This window comes from Daphnia magna, linkage group LG4 (genome assembly GCF_020631705.1).
Source record: "Daphnia magna isolate NIES linkage group LG4, ASM2063170v1.1, whole genome shotgun sequence".
Classification (NCBI taxonomy): domain Eukaryota; kingdom Metazoa; phylum Arthropoda; class Branchiopoda; order Diplostraca; family Daphniidae; genus Daphnia; species Daphnia magna.
Genome location: NC_059185.1, coordinates 8766833 through 8785771, shown reverse-complemented (window position 1 = coordinate 8785771; position 18939 = coordinate 8766833). Strand labels below are relative to the sequence as shown.

Genomic DNA, 18939 nt, shown 5'->3' with positions numbered 1-18939 from the left:
AACCTTTTCTCTGTCGGAGCCGTTACTGCAGAAGGTGGTGAGGTGCACTTCACCGAGTCACAAGCATTCATCGAAAGAAATGGAACACTCGACATGACGGCCACCCGGATTGACAACAAGCTCTACCGTCTCGATATCACCGTTCTTCGAGACAACGAAGCATTTATTGCTCGTCCATTTCAGAGATCTCTTCAGGACTGGCACCAAACTATCGGCCACATCAGCTACAGTAAAATCATCGAGATGGCCAATAAAAAGGCTGTGCTAGGTCTCGAACTCCTAATAGGCTCTCAACCCCCGACCACACGCTGTCACGATTGCGCTATGGGAAAGATGCATCGACTCAGTTTCCCGACGAGCACTACAAAAACCACACACATCGGATCACTCGTTCACAGCGACGTGTGCGGTCCCATGCAGGTGAACAGTCTGAAGGGCGCACGATACTACATTTCCTTCAGAGACGACTTCAGCGGATTTCGAGTCGTCTACTTCATCAAAGAGAAAACCGAAGTGCCAGAATGCTGCAGAAACTTTATCGCTCTTCTACACACACAAACTAGTCAATCGGTCGTCTCACTTCGCACAGATGGAGGAACCGAATACCTACTGCTTGATCCCTGGCTGAAGAAAAAGGGAATTCGGCACGAAACCACTGTTCGCTATACCCCGCAGCAAAATGGCAAGGCGGAGCGAGACAACCGCACGATAGTCGAAGGTGCACGCACACTTCTCTACTCCAACAAGGCCCTACCTCTTCAGCTATGGGCGGAAGCCGTCAACTGCATGGTATACGTTCTCAATCGTTCTCTTTCAACCGTCTACCACTCAAAAACCCCATTCGAAACCTGGTATGGCAGTAAACCAGATATCTCCAATCTTCGAATTTTTGAGATCCGAATTCTACGTCTTAATCCCCAAAGAGTTGAGACGCAAACTTGATGCTAAGGGTCTGCTGTGTTTCTTCGTTGGCAACACCGATGACCAAAAGGGCGATCGGTACTGGGACCCAATGAGCGGAAAGATCAACGTCAGTAGAGATGTATCACCCATCAGCCATCACTATGTGCCTCGTCTTCCTCGACCCGATCTACAAAAAGGAATCGATGTATTTCTTCCCAACAACATGCCACCAGCAACTCCGGCTCCTACTCCAGCTGCAGAAGGACATACCATTCATCCAGTTGTCATAGCACCTCAGTCGGTCATTGAGCCTAACGATATCAACATGCAACCAGACAACGTGGATGACCACTCTCGATCAGGCCAGGAACAACCTAATCTCATTGTAGACCTGCCACACTACCACAACCCAGGCTCACCAACTCCACCTAGTCGCATACTTCCTAGAACATCCGCACGCATTCGAGAGCGTAGGTCCTTAGACAGCGCACATCCCGCTCTACATTGCCCATCCGACTGTGAACATATGGCCATGTCTGGATCTCTCCTCTCCGAGGAACCGGAACCGAATCAATACAGAGATGCCATGGCGTCCAAACAAGCTCCCGAATGGACAATTGCGGCCAAACAGGAATTCGATTCGCTCATGAAAAATGGTAGTTGGATTCTTGTACCACTCCCTCCCAATCGCTCTCTAATAGACAGCAGATGGACATTTAAAATCAAGCCCGGGCGCCAGAATCGAGCAAAAATCTACAAGGCCCGCTTTGTAGCAAAAGGATTCTCTCAAGTAGCTGGCATCGACTACAACGAGACTGAAATCTATGCACCGGTAGTAAAACTTGACTCCCTTCGCATCCTGCTATCCATCGCTGCCGCACTCGATCTCGAGCTCACAACACTAGATGTCAAAACTGCGTTTCTTTATGGAGAACTCGACGAGGAACTGTACGTGCGACAGCCTGAGGGATTTATTCAGCCTGGAAAGGAGAACTACGTATGCCGCCTTCTCAAGCCACTCTACGGACTCAAGCAAGCTCCTAGAAAATGGAATGAGAAATTTGACTCGTTCCTCATCATGTTTGGGCTCACTAGATCGACTGCCGACTCTTGTATCTACTATCACGTTGATGACGGTCCCAACAACATCATCATCATCGGAATCTGGGTCGACGATGGCCTCATCGCCAGCAAGTCTAAATCCATGGCTCTCAAAATTATCACCCACCTGGAACATCACTTTGAAATGACCTCGGGTCCTGCCAATGACTTCATCGGCCTCGAGATCACTAGGGATCGCGCCCAACAGACTCTTTTTCTCACTCAATCCAATTTCGTTGCGAAACTCTTGGAGAAATTCAAGATGTCCACCTGCAACACAATGAATGTCCCGGCCGATCCCTGCTCTTATCTTTCCGTAGCCAACTGTCCCGCTGCAGACGACCTCAACAGTCAGAACGTCACAGCATATCGTGCGTTGGTTGGAGCTCTACTTTATATCATGGGAACCACTCGCCCAGACATTGCATTTGCTGTTGTTGCTGTGTCTCGCTACTGTCAAAATCCGGGACCGGCTCACTGGAAAGCCGCGAAACGTGTTCTCGCCTACTTACGTGGAACTCTTCATCACGGTCTGTGTTTTTCCGCAGGTGACCCCATCAACGTCATGGTTGGATATACCGATTCCAACTTTGCCGGCTGCCCGGACACACGCCGCTCGACGACCGGCACTCTATATCTTTTAAACAGGGGGCCAATATCTTGGAAATCCCGTCTCCAGAAGCCTGTTGCTCAATCCACCGCTGAAGCGGAATATTATGCTGCCGGAAACGCTAGCTGTGATAACGTCTGGCTTCGTCAACTCATACACCAACTTGGGTGTTGTCAATCTGGCCCTACTCCACTTCACTGTGACAATCACAGCGCCATCCGGATGGTGTATAACCCGGAATTCCATGATCGCACCAAGCACATCGAGATCAAGTACCACTTCATCCGTGCTCAGGTCCAATCCAAACATCTGGAAATGATTCCCGTTCCTTCCCGTGATCAACTAGCGGACATTTTTACGAAGCCACTTGCTGCCCCGGCGTTTCAACTTAACCGTTCAAGAATCGGCGTGATCGAGCGCCCTGCTGCCCTCCAGTAGACTTCGATGCACTTCTCCATCTCCGCACTGCTGATTATCTAAAATCATTGTGTCTGTATCTGTCCCGTGTTTCTTCCAAATCTCCTTGATTGAAGGGAAGTGTTTAGCGTGTAGATGATGCTCTCTACCCTACGCATCCTATCTTCCTTTCTTATATACTCCAATCAATTTGATTAAGGGGAAGTATTGACGATGAGATCCTATCTTTCTTTATATACTCCAATCAATTTGATTGAGGGGAAGTATTAACAATTAGATGCTTTCCCCCCCCCACCTCACAAGGGATGCTGTTTATCCCTGATTGTTCGAGAAAGCAAAAAAAAAAAAAAAAAAAATCATCTGCCTCATGACGTTAATGTCTCGCCTCGTGACGTGTCTCGTCTCGTCTCGTGTCGAATCAAGTTAAGAATTGTCTCTCTATTTTTCGTCAAGTAAATCAATCTTGTGTGTGCTACTGCTCTCCTCCGTAAGTACTACATATCATGTAATTAATTCTAGACAATAGAATTACTCTCCACAGTGAGACTGAACTACAATAAATTACTTAAACGAGAAGGCTCTTAGTCACTGTCCACTTATTACATTGAACATATATATAGCCAAAAGTGGAAGCCTTGCTTGGGTATCATTTGTGTGTTTAATATGGTTTTGTATTGCCTAGTTCTGAATCTTTAGAGCGAACTAGTCGTGAATGCCATTATATAATTTAGAGAGTGGTGCTTGAAATTCTGGGTCGACTTCTGAGATTAAAATAGGCTCAATTATTTCGTTAGGCTTAGCTTCTGGATGGTCTAAAGCTATGTTTCCGATGACATGACGAATAATTTCAATTACGCCTAATTTGGTATTTCTTGGAATTTTGAGTTGTTTTAACGAATAGTTTTCAACTTTAACATTCTATCCCCCGATACTTTTCCGAAAATATGTTTCAATATAAACTCCTGTCGGCAAATTACCTAATGGTGTAAATATAAATGCTGTGTTAAGGGGAGCATACGGAAATGAACCCTTTAATTGGCCAACTATTACAAGTGACGTCTAACGAGATAGCGTCGTCTTTTTGACCGTCGTAACTGCCATTTCAGGTAACCTAGAGATAGATAAGAAATCTTGCTCATCTCTTGCTAAATAAATATGTAAAGTTTTTCAGACTGTTTATTGAGGAGTCTTCTCAGTACTCTGAGACAACTCTGCTTATGCTATTACAATCATGTGTTTTTATATGGAAGATTGAAGGTAAAAGGGGAGGGTTTACAATTGCTTTCACTTCCATGATTTCAGCCTAAGGGATGGATGCATACGTGAAGCCCTTTATGCTGGGTGGGGCTGCTCCTGCATGTTACATTCCCTCCCCCTTTGGCAAGAAGAAATTGGTCCACGAATTTTCCTCTCTTTCTGGCTTCTTCCTTGCATGTAGCATAATAACGGTTAAATGTAAAACTTGTTTTCTTTTGTCTGTCATCAGTTTAACCTATTTTCTTCCGTTCGCCGTTGTTTTTGTTTTGGGCTAAAATTGAGAACACGAATACAAGATAAATTTTCAATTACCATTATTTGTTGCCTTTAGGCTAATAAGAACGTTAGTTTTGCTATAGTTAATGAATGTTTGCCTACAGTTTCCTTTTATATCGGACTGCTACGATAGATTTCATGTCTTCCGTCACTTGTCTACTCTTCTTGATTCACTTCTTCTAAAAAGAATTGTTTTAGTTTATTCTTCGCGATCCTTTGCGTCGATTCTTCATTGTTTCTTTTCTTTTCTTCACCTCGCTTTGCTTGTGATAAAATGGAAGTGAATTTGTTTAATTTTCTTTTGTGCCACCGCGGTAACTTCGACGATATTCTTTAACTCGCGGAAACGTTTTGGTTTCCTTCTACTTTTGCTGTTTTATCCGGTTCCAGCCTGAGGATAAGGAGCTTATAGTGCAGCGTCACAGCACTTGCTCTTTTCTCTTTTAACAGTCCATACGCTCCTTCCTCTGCCCACGATTTTAAATACAGAATAGTCTGGATAGGTAGTGTTTCATTGTAGTGTCTGAAGTGTTAGTTATTAAATTATTGCCCCTCAATATTGTTGTTTTTGTCTTTCTTTTTTTAATCTAATTTTAATCGTTAGAAATCCGCTATTTTCGGCTTCTCAAATATTCCAATCTTATAATACCCCTTACCTGCTTCTGTCGATCGCATAGTCCGTCGGTAGGTTTCCTTCTATATACGTTTCTCCGATAGCAGCTCCGTGTTCCAAGAGAATACTTATTACAAAAGTCTGGCGATACATTGTTGCTAGGTGTAGTGCGTATAATTTCCTGGTAGAGTCCTCTGATTTTTGTCAATTTTGCTGTCCTTTACACATGCTGCCCTAGCGAGACGGTCTTTTTATATTTTGCGGCATAGTGAAGGACGGTGCTATTGTTCTTCACCATTTATTCAACGTTCAAGCTTATCCATAAATAGTTGGCGACATTTTCATTTCCGTAAGCGATGGTGACCATTAGTTGAGTTTCTCCCAAGCTGTTATATGCAAAACACCTGTATTTGTGGTACCTTAAGATTCTAATCAAGAGTTGGTTTTTTTCGGCTGCCGATCTATGTGCGATAGTTTGGCCATCTTCTTCGATATCTGGGCCCGCTCCGTAATATAACAGTAAATCCGTGATGCCCAGTTTTTCCAATTTAACACTCCTTTGTTGCAGTGGCTTCCCGTTGTATCGTTGATTGAGAAACTCAGTTTCGGGTGGTAATCCCATGCAGCGGTACCCAACTTTTCAATGATGCGTCTTCTGATTTCTTCTCTTGGAGCATCGATTATCTCCAAGAAAACTTCTTTATTGCTTAATCGCGTGATGGCGTGCACTCTTCTTTGGACAGCGTCTGCTTTTGCCACGGAGAATGTCCATTGCACAGTTGCTGCATTTTGGTTGTGTTGTATTTGGGTTGAATTTGAACGTTGGGGCTGGATACCCATAGTTCATAAATCTTCTTCTCTTCCTTTTTCACTATCTGTGTCACTATCACTTTCGAGCACTATTGGTTCCTCTTTGTGGTTTTTCACTGCAACAACCAGTTCTTTTTCTTTTTACACTATTTGGAATCCTTCCATTTCTTACTTGACACATGATTGTTCGATAGATGTCTGAGCACTGATAGTACGACGGAGTCACTTCTAGTTTTTTTTTAAGTTTTGAGTTTTAAATCTGTGTTTTTAATACACGCACTAATTTTCTTCTATATTTCGTTCACCTGGCAGGGTTAAAAGAATTTTTGGATTTATATATATATATGTGTTTTTTATTTATTTATTTCTTTTTAGTTTTGCTAGTTGATTTAGTTTCTACTTCTATTGAGCATTTGCACAGATCCTCCCATACCATTCTATAAAGCGTTCTCCCTCTTGGGTAAATGGCTTTACGAATTAATTCAATTTGTTGTGTAAATAAACTCAGAGGCGTATTCACCCACAATGATGAATATGTATTATTCAGCTGAGGCAAAAGGGGTACAAAACTAGCAGGGAACTTTATCTTACCGTGGTAGCGTTGGCGTATAAGTGAGAGAGGACAATAGAAGAAAAACGGGAAACAATACTTCTTGCCGACTCGTATATTATTTGAAATACGTGTTGAGAAGATAATTTGAATGTTTGCGTTGCACGGAAAGAAAAGAAGAACAAATAAGTTGGGAGGATTAACTAGTGAAATAATAAGAATAACTAAAACATCAAGATAAAAAGTCTACTGTTTAAAAGTGACAATTCAAGCTAAAGGCGACTGAACGTCTCGCAAGCAGGCACTTGTCTAACTCTTGTCAGAAAGTAGGTTCACCATGAAACGTCGCATCTTCGCGTATGACGGGATTTTTGATGACTTATAGATACTGTAGTAGATTTTTCTGTGGACAATTTTAAAATACACTTTTTTCAACTGGAAAAGCCTTTTTTCACTGTAACATAAAGGTTACACTTCTTTTCATCTCCAGCTTTTCCCTTCCGCTGTTTCCGGGTGGCGGGCTGTCATACAGCTCATGTTCGGTTAACCGTACACTGAGCGTATATGATTTGTATGCCAGGGAAATTAACCCTAAGTAAAGAAATAAGATCATGGTTACCAATTCGTTAAGGTAAAGAAGACGCTTCTTTCTGTTTTTCATTTTCAATGATAAGATTGTAGATTTGCTCTCCTGTCATTTCCGTGAAAAGGCTGGCTTGAGCATTTTGATGTACAGTACCCACCAAATGATTAAGAACACCTCCCTCTATTTCCATGTATTCTTATGGCGCTACGTGTGTCAGTAAAACTCATATAACTATTTGACGGCTAGAGGTAGATCATTTTTTTGCTGATCAGAAGAAGAATAGATCTACAAATACTCAATTTTATCTAAATTAGTATCAACTTCTGATTCAATATCCCAATCAGCTGCCTCATCGACATCGCTGTTACGGAAATCATCGGCAATTTCCTGTTCCCCGAAACTACCAAAAAATTCGTCAGTCAAATGTCGTCAGTCAAACCATCAAAAGAAAAAGTACTAAACTCTGATTCAGAACAGCTGTTGTCCTCTGAATCAACTTCTGATTGAACATTGCATTCAAAATTATTAACCTCAGCAGCATCTACCATGTCAAAATTAACAGTGACATTTCAGACTTCAATATTAGCATTTGATTGTTCAGTAGGTTTTGCATCATCGGTGAAAGTAAAATTTTGATCTAAAAATTCCCTGACCCGGCGTGCTCTCTGTCTTGGTCCGACCAAAAATTTCAACTTACGCTTTTGTAAGTTTGACATTTTTAAAAATTTTAAGCTAAAATATAGCATGACCTACAATCTAAACGTGCAGATGAGGACCAAGGAAAGGAATCACCTTAGATATATTAAGAAAATGTGTGGTGTAGACTTGCTGTAGACTTGCTCGCAGTCTTCTCGGCCATCAACTGGTGTATCAGTGAAGTTGTAGCAACACTGACATCCACACCAGGTGCCTAATGCAGAAATTGAACGATAAATATCAGAAGAATAATACCACAAATTATAAGGGTAGGATTTTATACTTGGCGTATGGCTTCCTTCTTTTCCAGCAACTGTACATTGACGTTGTAGTCACACTATCTTTTACACCATTTGTCCAATAAATAACAGGAAAAATTACTGTATATACTCCTTACTCAATGGGGAAACCACAATCAAAGAAATATCTTTCTACGGTCAATAGATATGGCAGAGTTTTTAGATTTAACTGTTTTGCCATGCAAACTAGAGAAACTTAAATTTGAAGACTATGAAAAATGGCGATTCATCTGTCTCTAACACAGTAAGGCCTGAATAATGCTTATATAGCTCGATATCGATAGTTAATAGATGTGTTGCACAACAATAGAAACAATTAAAATATCTTAAATTTAATGCTTAATATCTATATTTTTTTTTTATAATTTGCTATTCAAAATATAAAAAATAAATAATGCTGGTTAATTAAGAAATTCTGAAACAATATTTTAAAAAATGTTAACATTTCAGTAAAACAGGAAACGACAGCAACGCTGCAGCAACGCTTGTCGTTGGTGAAGACGCTTGAGTTTCTTCAGATGAAGTCAGGTTTTTTAATGACCATATTGGTCCGTAAGCTAGTCTTTTCTTTGGCATTTCCAGCTTTACTGCCTGAATATGTCTCATTTAGTTGTAGAAATCCCTAAAGAAGCCCCGTTAAAAGGGTGTTGGGTAGAGATTGTAGCTGAGAACTGGGTCAAAGAGGACATTTTGTACATACCTGATAACTCGTACTCGTCAGCCTATAAACGAAACATGTTGATCGGTGGTGCTGAACCGGTTGTTGAAAGTTGGGAATCGTATCCATGTTTTAAAGTAATTCATCGATTCGGTAAGATAATTTATATTTCAATAGTTTTGATGGTATTCACTTTTTGTCCTATTAGATACCTATGAAGAGGCTAGACAAAATCTCCCCCGTGCTGAAAAAGGTTTGCCAATTCTGCCAAATGATCCCTCTCAAACTGGCAGAGGTTGTCGACAAACTACTTTGAAAAGCAGACTACTGCCTGGTGAAGTTACCACAGAACAAGAGAGTGATGTCAGTCTGAACGATGAAAGTTACTTTGCTACTACCTCCAAGTCATTACTTAAGACCAACACAACAGCGATAAAGGAAAAGGTTTGTAATAAACTGTTTAAATGTAAGCATCATAGAAAATTGGTAATAGCAATATATTTTAAATTTATGTATAGGAATCGTTAAACGATCAGCACCTGGACCAAGTAAAAGCAGTTTACTACCTATTCCACCCTCTGGACTTCAGAAGAGTTAAGTGTCTTGTGTGCTGTTAAGATGTGTAACTTTATTTTTTTTTTATAATAATCTTTATTTTGATGAACAGAAAAGAAGAAGGAAAAGCCACACGATACAAATCAAGTAGAGACTATACCAAAAGCAATTAATACACCACGATCACAACAGATCCAGACGTCATCATCTACTACCTGTTTAGTGCCAGCACATACGTTCAGCAATCAACCATCAGCACGTTCTATTACCGACAACGATAGTAACGAATCATGTTTAGATTTCAATAGCGATTGCACAGATATTAAGCATAATAGTCAGGAGATCAATGGTAAGTGAGAAATTATTTGTATTACTCTAAGTTCGAGATATTTCAGTTTGTGTTTAACTTCCTTGTTCGCTTTTTTTTAGACGAAATGTTGTGTACTGGCTTTCCAAATGATACACAAGGAATGTCAAATGGAAACATGGTACAATCGTTTTCTATGGACACCCAATATCTGACAGCACCATGCAGAAATGGGATTAATGAAAACCGAAAAACCTCACAATCATTTCCTTAAATTAGTAAATTTTTCTGTACAGATTAAAATTTACTTTTATTTTTTTAACATCCATTTTGTTATAGTGCCCATGAAGATAGCAGCTAGTTCCGTGTTTTCAGTGTTGGCATAAATGAAGGAAAAGTTAAACGTGATTGAAAAACGGTTGCGAAACCAGTCACCGACGAGAATAATGAAAATGATTCCAGTGACGGGGAAGATAATCTCTTCCACTCACTACTCTTGAACAACTTGAACAATTAGAAAGAGATCTAGAACGAGATAAAGCAATGTTCAACAAATTGGTAAGTGTTTACAATTTTTTATTACTTATCATGCGTCAATATGTTATCTGCTATGTCTTCATAGGTCTTGAGGATTAAAAAACTGGGAAAAAGAAACACTAAACACCCCATGGGTGAGGGTTTAGTCCCTTCTGATTCAGTGTCAAAAGATGTCAACTGGCTTGGTAGACGAGATAAAAGAGTGAATGATGGAAACGGAAAAAGAGGGATAAAAGATAGTTTCATATCTAAGGCCGTCCTGAGTAAACATGTTCATTTTTTTTATTACCACGCCAGTTTATAACTAACCAACAACCTTTTCATTGTAGAAAAAAAATAAGGATTGTGCATTCATTGAAATCTCGGAGTTTGCATCGGAGACGGCGCTATTTTTGAAGAACGCTGCAGACACTTTCAAACGTAGACAAGCGAAAGCCATCCAAGTAGCAGAGGATCAAGAAAACTCAGATGACTAAGAATAAAAGACGATTTCAGAAGCCGAAGAAGCAGCTAGAGGGATGCTATCCAGCATATGCCAAAAATTTTTCTTTTTAAAGATCTCAATCAAGAAACTTGTCGTTTTTGTTTATGTCTTATGTTTCTCAATTGTTTCAAATTGTTACTGTTTGTGTAAAAATACAGAACTTTGTTTACAACAATTTTTTATTGTTTCTAAGTTACTTATAATTTTAACAGTAGAGTCACAAGATATGTGGTTGACATATTGTTACACTTGGGGATGATGTGTAACACGAGTGTATTAGGACGTCCACACTTTAGGACGTCAAGTAAGAACATTGCATTCAAGAGACACTACATCGCCTATTTATGGTAGGCGAACAGCAAGGTTGAATCATCGAGTGCTTTCGCCCTTGCTGTTTCTACGAACAATCGAGATAACCCGTATGACTTATTACTGAGCAAGGTCGGTTGTACGAGTACATCCGCCCTTGCTTGTTTCTACAAAAGAAGAAGATACCCTTAACCATTTACTACAAAGCAAGGCCGAACGTTTGAGTACATTCGCCCTTGCTTGTTTCCCCGTAGCGTTAGAGAAGGTGCAAGCGTCCTGTGTTGCTAACGCAACATTCAGACAAAGCAAGGTCGAATGTACAGTATCCTGCACAAAAATCCGAACACCGATTTAATTTTTTAAAGCCACCTATTGGCGGGGTAAAGGGTTTTTTGTTTGTTTTTCTTTAAGAGGGAGGGTAGACGGGGCGATGGACACATAGGGCAGGGTTGGGTAAGTCTAGACATTTTTTTAATGCCTTAAGGTATTACGCTTTAAGGCAAGTAACAGGTCGGGACATTTTTGCAACCGCCAGGGTGGTGTGTTTTTTTTAAACGACAACTGGAAATGTTGGACTTAGGCTGTGTAATACTCCTTACCCAAATAAATTATAAAGCTGCCTGTGCACAATTATTTCGATACCGATGGCATATGTGTAGAGCCTCTGATTGCGACGCCGTAGATCAGTGTTCGAATCCCAAAAAGGATTTGTAAAATATATGGTATCATTATAATATTCTTTATTTGAATTTGCTGGGAATAATAATTTCTCTAGAACGAAGGAGATTATTATTTTTAAAATTATTTAATAAACAAAAAAAGCATATATTGCTCGATGAAAATTTATTTTATATGTGAACGAGATTTTCTCGTAAGTTAACAATATTAACTCATCACCTCATCTGGAATCGAACACCGATCTCCAGCACCACATTTAGAAACGCTACACCTACACCATTAACAGCGACGTGAACATTTACAGGCAGCTGGAACATAAGCTTAATTGTTTCGGTAAGCAACATTACCATGCCCAAGCCCTAAATTTCCAACTGTCGTTTTAAAAAACACACCACCCTGGGGGTTGCAAAAATGTCCCGACCTGTAACTTGCCTTAAAGCGTAATACCTTAAGGCATACCCTACCCTACCCTGTCGTGTCCATCACCCCGTCTACCCTCCCCCTTAAAGAAAAACAAACAAAAAACCCATTACCCCGCCAATAGGTGGCTTTAAAAAATTAAATCAGTGTTCGGATTTTTGTGCAGGATACTGTACTCGTACATTCGCCCTTGCTTGTTTCCAAGAATGAGATGAGTGTGGGGTGTGTCTTACGCGTATGTCACGTGATCTCCACGTGACAATATGACCACAACATGTCAATAGATTACCAGATAAATTTCTTCTAGAACGAGATATTATACATATTTCTGTGTCTTAAAGATATGTATAAGATATCTCGTTCTACTAGGGTATTTACATTTATTAATAGATTCCCTCAACTACTGTCATTGACGGTTGCCAACTGAAATGCAATAATAGAATTGGAGTAAATGGTAGTATTATCAAAAAAAAGTTCTGTTGTAAAAAATTTACTATTAGAAGATATTCTTGGTTTCATAAATCAAATTTAACGGTTCATGAAGTCTTAACACTGACGTATTATTGGTGGAGCGAAATTTCTCAGAAGTATGTGGAAAATGATTCAAACGCAGAGAAAAAGAATTGTTGAACTATACTATACCATACTATACTATACTAACCTACACTATACTATTATATAATATACTATACTATACTAACCTATACTATACTATACTATAATATACTATATTATACTCTAATATGATTTACCTTGTTTAATTCTAATTCCTTCAATTGTTTTTTGTAATTTTCAATAGCAACCTAATATAGAGAAACAATTATTTTCATTTTTGCTACACAAAATTGTAAGATATCATTACCTTATTTATTTCGTTTTCTTGTTTTAAAGTTGTTGATTCAGCTTGAAGTTTTAATATTTTGGCCACTAAAGATATTTTTTTGACTGAGAAGTTTTTTTTTCTTTTGTTTTGTTCATTTTAAAAATTTGTACGTAATTGTAGTTTTTATGTTTTTGAATTCGTAGCAGATGACAGCAGTAGATAGTTTATCCAGTGTTGTGACTTTATATATATATTTATGTAATTTATAGTTTTCATGAATGATTCTTAATTGACTTTATTTGTTTGTTAGTTATTTAAACAAATTTAGTTATACTTTAGTTTTCTGAAAATGAAGTGATGGAATGTAAATTTGATATATATAGTTTTTTAAATATAACATGCAACAACGGATAATTTAAAGTTGCAGACGACAAATTATATACTTTGTATTTCATTCATTTTTCAAAGATTGCAGTTTGTACATCTATGTATTGGATAACACATATTTTTAAGGTAATATTTCATTGTTAATTTTTGGCAATAGAGTAGTGGTATTAGAGTTATATATATATTTGTTTTTTTTTATTTATTATTTACTTGACTAATTTAATTATTTAACTTAATTATACTTTACTTTATAAAGTAATTATTAACTTAATAGATGTACTTTACTTTACTTGTTTGCTAAAATTTTACTTTTCACTTAACTTTAATTTGTTAATTTTACTGAATATTTATAGTATTTAACCTAATTATTTAACTTAACTTTACTTAATTACTGTACTATTCTAGTACTGTACCCACCCAAAACCCCTATTTTGCCTCGCATAGCTCAGGCTTGGTCTTGCTTAGTTACTTAAGTATAGTTAAGTTAAGTTATTTTAGTGAAGTAAATATGGTCGGGTAAAATAGACTTTTACTTAACAGCTTTATTTCTTTATTTTATAAAAAATGATTTTATTAGGAACCCTTTTTTATCCCTTGAAGTTTGTTCCCTATACACTTCGAGAGCGAAAATGTTAACATCGCCTTCGGTCACTAGGGGCGCTAATGTGCTGTTAGAGGACTTGTAACCCGTGTGAAACTTGCAGAGAGGGCGCCATATCTTGCTACAGTCTTGAACATCATCTTGGGAAAGTTCCAAAAGCGTTTCGAGATCTACTGACACAGCAAGGTAATCTCAACACATGCTCACAAAGTTAAGACACAGGTTTGTCTTGGTTTTTCTTAAAGTAACAGAAGAAGGGTTGTCTTAAGAAAACATTATTTTATTTTTTAAATGATTATACCGTTTATGACCTTAAACGGTTGCTTCATTGAACAGGAGATTTCATCACACTTACATTTTAACTAACATTTTAAATTTTAACTGTAAATAATTGTATCGATTTACGCCCTAAGTGATGCTTTCATAGGCTATGTATTTTGATAAGACATAGCTCTTTCTTGTGTTTCAAAATTGTTGATTTCATTAATAATCGTTCAAATAAAGTTAATTTAAAAAAAATTGGTTCCATTTTACTTTATATTTGGGTGGGTTTTTGATAAGGGTATTCGGGGCGTGTTGAGGATCAAGTTTTGGCCAACCCGATCCGACCCGGGTTTCCCTGCATTTTACAAAAATTTTAACCAGATGAAAAAATTGCGCGGGAAATTTAATAACCCAATCAAATTCATTCATACCTGCGAATGGTCGATTTTACATCATATATATTTTCTTTAACAAAATATTCTTTACCCATTCGTCATCTAGCGGTTCAATATGAAGTATTTAAAAATGAATTGAAATAAAAATGTTCCAGTATTAATGACTTTGAAGGACTTACTAACTCATGCTGACAATGTTGTGAAATTTGTGGTTCGTAGAATATAAAAAAAATTTTACAAATACATTTTCTTTCAAAGATGAACGAACCTTTTTCAAAAATGACGTGATTCTAACTTAAAACAAAGATGTCTCTTAATATAAATAATTCGTCCGTCGGTCAGCCCAGAATACTGCCGAAGAAGACGTATTATTTTATTTTTTAAAATCAAAAGTTTAAAAAATCTTCTGCTTCTGAATTCGTTGGATTCCTTTTGCCTGGCCGGATTAATATCAAAATAAGGACTAGGTTAATGCCAGTTATTGTTTAAACACACACAAAGAGCACGCGCAATGTTAATTTTACTGCTTTAACAAACGTTTTTCTTCTTTTCATGGTTTTCCTACTTGTCCCGTTCCCGTTTCCTTTTTTTTTCCTGTTCCTCTTCCTGTACGTGTTCCTGTTCCTGAACCTATTCCTGAACCTGTTCCAGATCCTCTTCCTGTTCCTCTTCTTGTTCCTCTTCCTGCTCCTCTTCCTGTTTCTGTTCTTTTTTCTTGGTGAGCGATAGATGACGGCAGACGGTTTATTTTTACATGAGACATTTGTGCCAATTTAGGATCTACAAAAAAGTTTATCGTTAGTTCCATTCTGTGTAGTTGATGTGAATAATAGTACCTCTATTTTCAATTGCCAATTTTGAACGCGTAACCTCCCCGTTTCTGTTCGCGAATGATCGATTGGCTTTGACCGTGATTTGATACGATTCAGCCTCAGCAGCAGCCATCTTGCTGGCCTCGGCAGCCTCAATCGACGGATGCCTTCTTTCCTCTTTCTATTATAAAAAAGAATGTTTAAAACTAGTATGTTTATTCTTGTATATATTTGTTACCCGTTTTTTCATTTCTTTGTCCCATCCTTCCTCGTCTTCTTCTTCGTCTTCTTTTGTACTGTTTCATTATCTGAAAACCCTTCCTTCTTTTTTCTGTTGGAAATAACAATGTTTATAACTTGTATGTTTATTTTGTATATATTTGTTACCTGTTTTTCCATGCCTTTGCTCCTTCCATCCTCGTCGTAAACTTCGTTTTGTGCTGTTTCATTATATAATTTCCTTCCTTCCCTTTCCTGTTATAAATAACAATGTTCAAAATTGAATGTTTATTTTTATATATTTGTTACCTGTTTTCCCATTTCTTTTCTCCTTCCTTCCTCGTCTTCTTCTTCGTTTTGTAAAGTTACCTTATCTGTGTAGCTTTGTACCCTTGTTGTGTTGTAACAAACAAGATTTGAAATTTGAATTCTATTTTGTATATATTTGTTACCTGTTCCACCATTTCCCCCCATATTTCAAAGTTTTCTTCTTCGCTTTGTACGCTCTCGTTATCTGATTGTCTTATTTTCTGTTTTATTGCAAATAAAATTTTTTAAAACTTGTTTGTATATTTTGTATATATTTTTTTACCTGAATCCCTATTCTTCTGTCCCATCTTCTATCGTATTCTTCTTCGCTTTCTACATTACCTGTTTGTCCTATTTTCTTTTTTTGTAAAAAGAAATTTTTTTAAACTTTTTTTTTTGTTTTGTATATAAATCTTATTATGATTCCATATTCCCCTGTCCAATCTTTCATCGTTTTCTTCATCGCTCTCTACGCTCTCATTACGTGTTTGTCCTATTGTCATTTTTGTTTAAAAAATCTTTTTAAACTTGTATTTTCAGTTTGTATATACTTCCTACCTGATTCTCTATTCCGCTGTCCAATCGTTCATTGTTTTCTTCTTCACTTTCTACGCTCTCGTTATCGGATTGTCTTTTTTTCTTTCTCTTATGTAAAAAAAATAAAAATCTTTAAAACTTGTGTTTATATTTTGTAGACTAGTAACTTCAGCCCGGTCGAAACCGGGGAACTTGGGTCTAGCAAAATTTGAATCATTGTTTTCACTTTTTTTTAAAGCAAATGAATGTAAGTGAAAGTCAGTTTCGAATGTAAAGAACAAAAATGATAGATGATGTTATACTGAATATATTCCCATACTAAGATAGGAAAATGCGCGCTAATTACTGCATGGTAACCTATCCTATCCTAACCTAACCTAACCTATTTTTTGAGCAACCATTGCTGTACGAAACTTATTATTTCACAGTTTAGCGCACTTGGGAACTGCCCCCAAGGCCATGCCCGTGCTCCTTATTGGTCCGTAGACCGAGGCGGAAGTTAGTTCCTCTTTTTTCTCCGTATTTCTTTTCACTTGGGCAGTGATTTCTTTAAGTTGATGAAAGAACTTCTTTATACACAATATTATGTGTGAAAACCTTTTCCCGGTCTTGTACTGTTGTAGATTTGTTGAGCATTTTGCCTTGTTTTGCACCTTCTATGCAAACGACTTTGACTGTTGGAAACGAAAGACGTCCCCAACGGCCGACGATGAGATCCGGCCGAACAACCAGGATTCCGGCCCATTTACGGGAATACGATCTTCGGGGCCCCCGATAGGTGGCCCCTTGTCACCCGCCCGACTGTACTGATTCTTTGTGCCCTTTCCCCCCCCCTGGTGTCAATGTCATATTTTGGAGGGGGTCGGGCCCAGAGAGTCGCAATCTATCTACCCAACGAGTCAGACAAGACAGTTAGAGTCTCAAGCTATCTATCCAACGAGTCAGACAATACAGTCAGTGTCGCAATCTCAAACTTGTGTCATCAACTTTAATTATTTACAACTCAATTCGGTAAGGTAACGCTAGACACACGACTCCTTCCGAACATGGTCCTTCGAGCCTTCCTTTTTTTTGAACCGGTATATTTTTTGTGAAACTGACTGAACGCCTCTCGGCAAAGCGTTCGGGTCTCTTTGGCAACAAAAGACCCACTGACTCTTTCAACTTAAACTGCTCTTACTATCAAACTTAAAACTCTCCCTTTAATCAAATTTCCAAAAAATTTTAGTTAAGTGTATATGTCTGTGTGCTTTTCGACAATTCGTCTAGCCGTCATCGCCATTTTTTTTTGACAAACCGCGTGGCGGCCTGAGGCGTCAGAAAATCTGAACGACTCACACACACACACACACACTCGACTGTAAAAGCAATTCACCCCTTTCCTTTTTTGACTCTCTTAAAAGTAAAAACATTTGAAATTCTTTCTTCCTCTCTCTCTCCCTAAACATCAACTTAAATTAAATTCAGAAAGTTTACTATTGATCTGTCTCTTTCTCTGCTTATTCCTGCATCAATTTTTCACAACTTAACCTTTTCTTTTTTTCTCTCAACGCTCTACTTTAGTGGAGCTCCAAGAAGGGCTCCTTTTTTTACAGCAAAAATTAGGCCCGAACAAAAAAGAAAGCGGCACTTGGCCCGCCTACGAGGTGAGATTGCCCCATGGACGGGCCCAATCCGGGAGCCACTATACAAAAACACCAGAGAAGGTCAACGTGAAAGTCGGCGTGAAGAATATCGCAACAGGCCAATCATCCCACCATCCCGTCCGGACGATCCAATCATCATTGGCCCATCACCCGAACAGCTGGAAATAAATCTCCGTCGGGTCTTGGATCGATTTGCAGCTACTGACCCTCCTCCAAGGCGATACTTCCCGACACCGGCTGAGAGAGCCGAATTCGCCAGACAAATATCGGCACCTGCCACTCAAGACTTCAGGGTCACCAGGGGGCTGTTTCACGGCCCCAAACAACATCAACCAAACGTACCAGTCCAGGCAGCCGCCGCCGAAGAAGCAGGAGCCGTTGGCGGAAAAGAGAAAAGAGTAGAAGGGGCAGTTGGAGGTGAGGACAGCGAGGAGGACGATACTCTGCAGTTGCTCTACGAGAGCCTGTCAATTGAAGAGCCGACACAAGCTCCCATCGTGACACCACCTAAACCAATAGAGCCAACACGGCAAGGCCGAGCAAGAGGAAGGGGGCTACTGATGCACTCGCAAGAGAGCCCCAGAGAACGATCCAAATCCAGAATCGCCTGGATTCGAAGACTGGCGGAGAAACAAGAAGGAAATTAGATTCCCTCCATTGTTCCAATAACATCACTGTATTCTAGGAATGTCGTCTTGTCGTCGATAAATACAGGATGTGTCTTTCTTCCATAAATTTACTCTAATAATATTCAAAAAAAAAAAAGCCTTCTTACATCAGTTGGGAGATAAGCAACAGCTGAACTCCATAACAAAAACCTTTTTCTTTTTCTCTCAGCAGACAGAACACAGCATTATGAAGGCGATTAGGTGAACTAGGG

At 38.7% G+C, this 18939-nt stretch overlaps 3 protein-coding genes across 6 annotated transcripts; 2 read left to right on the top strand and 1 right to left on the bottom strand.

Annotated features, from left to right (window-relative positions):
- Positions 1 to 8626: 8626 nt before the first annotated feature.
- Positions 8627 to 10834, top strand: LOC116920646. Of its 4 annotated transcripts, none has more exons than XR_006644971.1 (7): positions 8627 to 8913; positions 8985 to 9220; positions 9295 to 9680; positions 9761 to 9916; positions 9989 to 10196; positions 10261 to 10438; positions 10505 to 10834. XR_006644971.1 is itself a non-coding variant. In XM_032926759.2 (5 exons), the coding sequence occupies exons 1-4, from the start codon at positions 8716 to 8718 to the stop codon at positions 9480 to 9482; spliced, it is 564 nt and encodes a 187-aa protein (XP_032782650.2). In that variant the 5' UTR covers positions 8627 to 8715; the 3' UTR covers positions 9483 to 9680; positions 9761 to 9967. The 4 variants fall into 4 exon arrangements, 1 of the variants encoding a protein (XP_032782650.2); XR_006644970.1 differs by having other exon boundaries at positions 8627 to 8929; XR_004392800.2 differs by having other exon boundaries at positions 8627 to 8929; positions 9978 to 10196.
- Positions 10835 to 14862: 4028 nt separating this feature from the next.
- Positions 14863 to 16167, bottom strand: LOC116920870. Its single transcript, XM_032927026.2, has 4 exons — positions 15736 to 16167; positions 15587 to 15679; positions 15373 to 15529; positions 14863 to 15316 (listed from the first exon to the last, which is right to left on the bottom strand). The coding sequence occupies exons 2-4, from the start codon at positions 15596 to 15598 to the stop codon at positions 15087 to 15089; spliced, it is 399 nt and encodes a 132-aa protein (XP_032782917.2). The 5' UTR covers positions 15599 to 15679; positions 15736 to 16167; the 3' UTR covers positions 14863 to 15086.
- Positions 16168 to 17875: 1708 nt separating this feature from the next.
- LOC116933145 lies at positions 17876 to 18824 on the top strand (the record flags this gene model as incomplete). Its single annotated transcript, XM_032941002.2, has 1 exon — positions 17876 to 18824. A coding segment is annotated over one exon (831 nt), but the record flags the coding sequence as incomplete, so codon positions are not given.
- Positions 18825 to 18939: the final 115 nt, after the last annotated feature.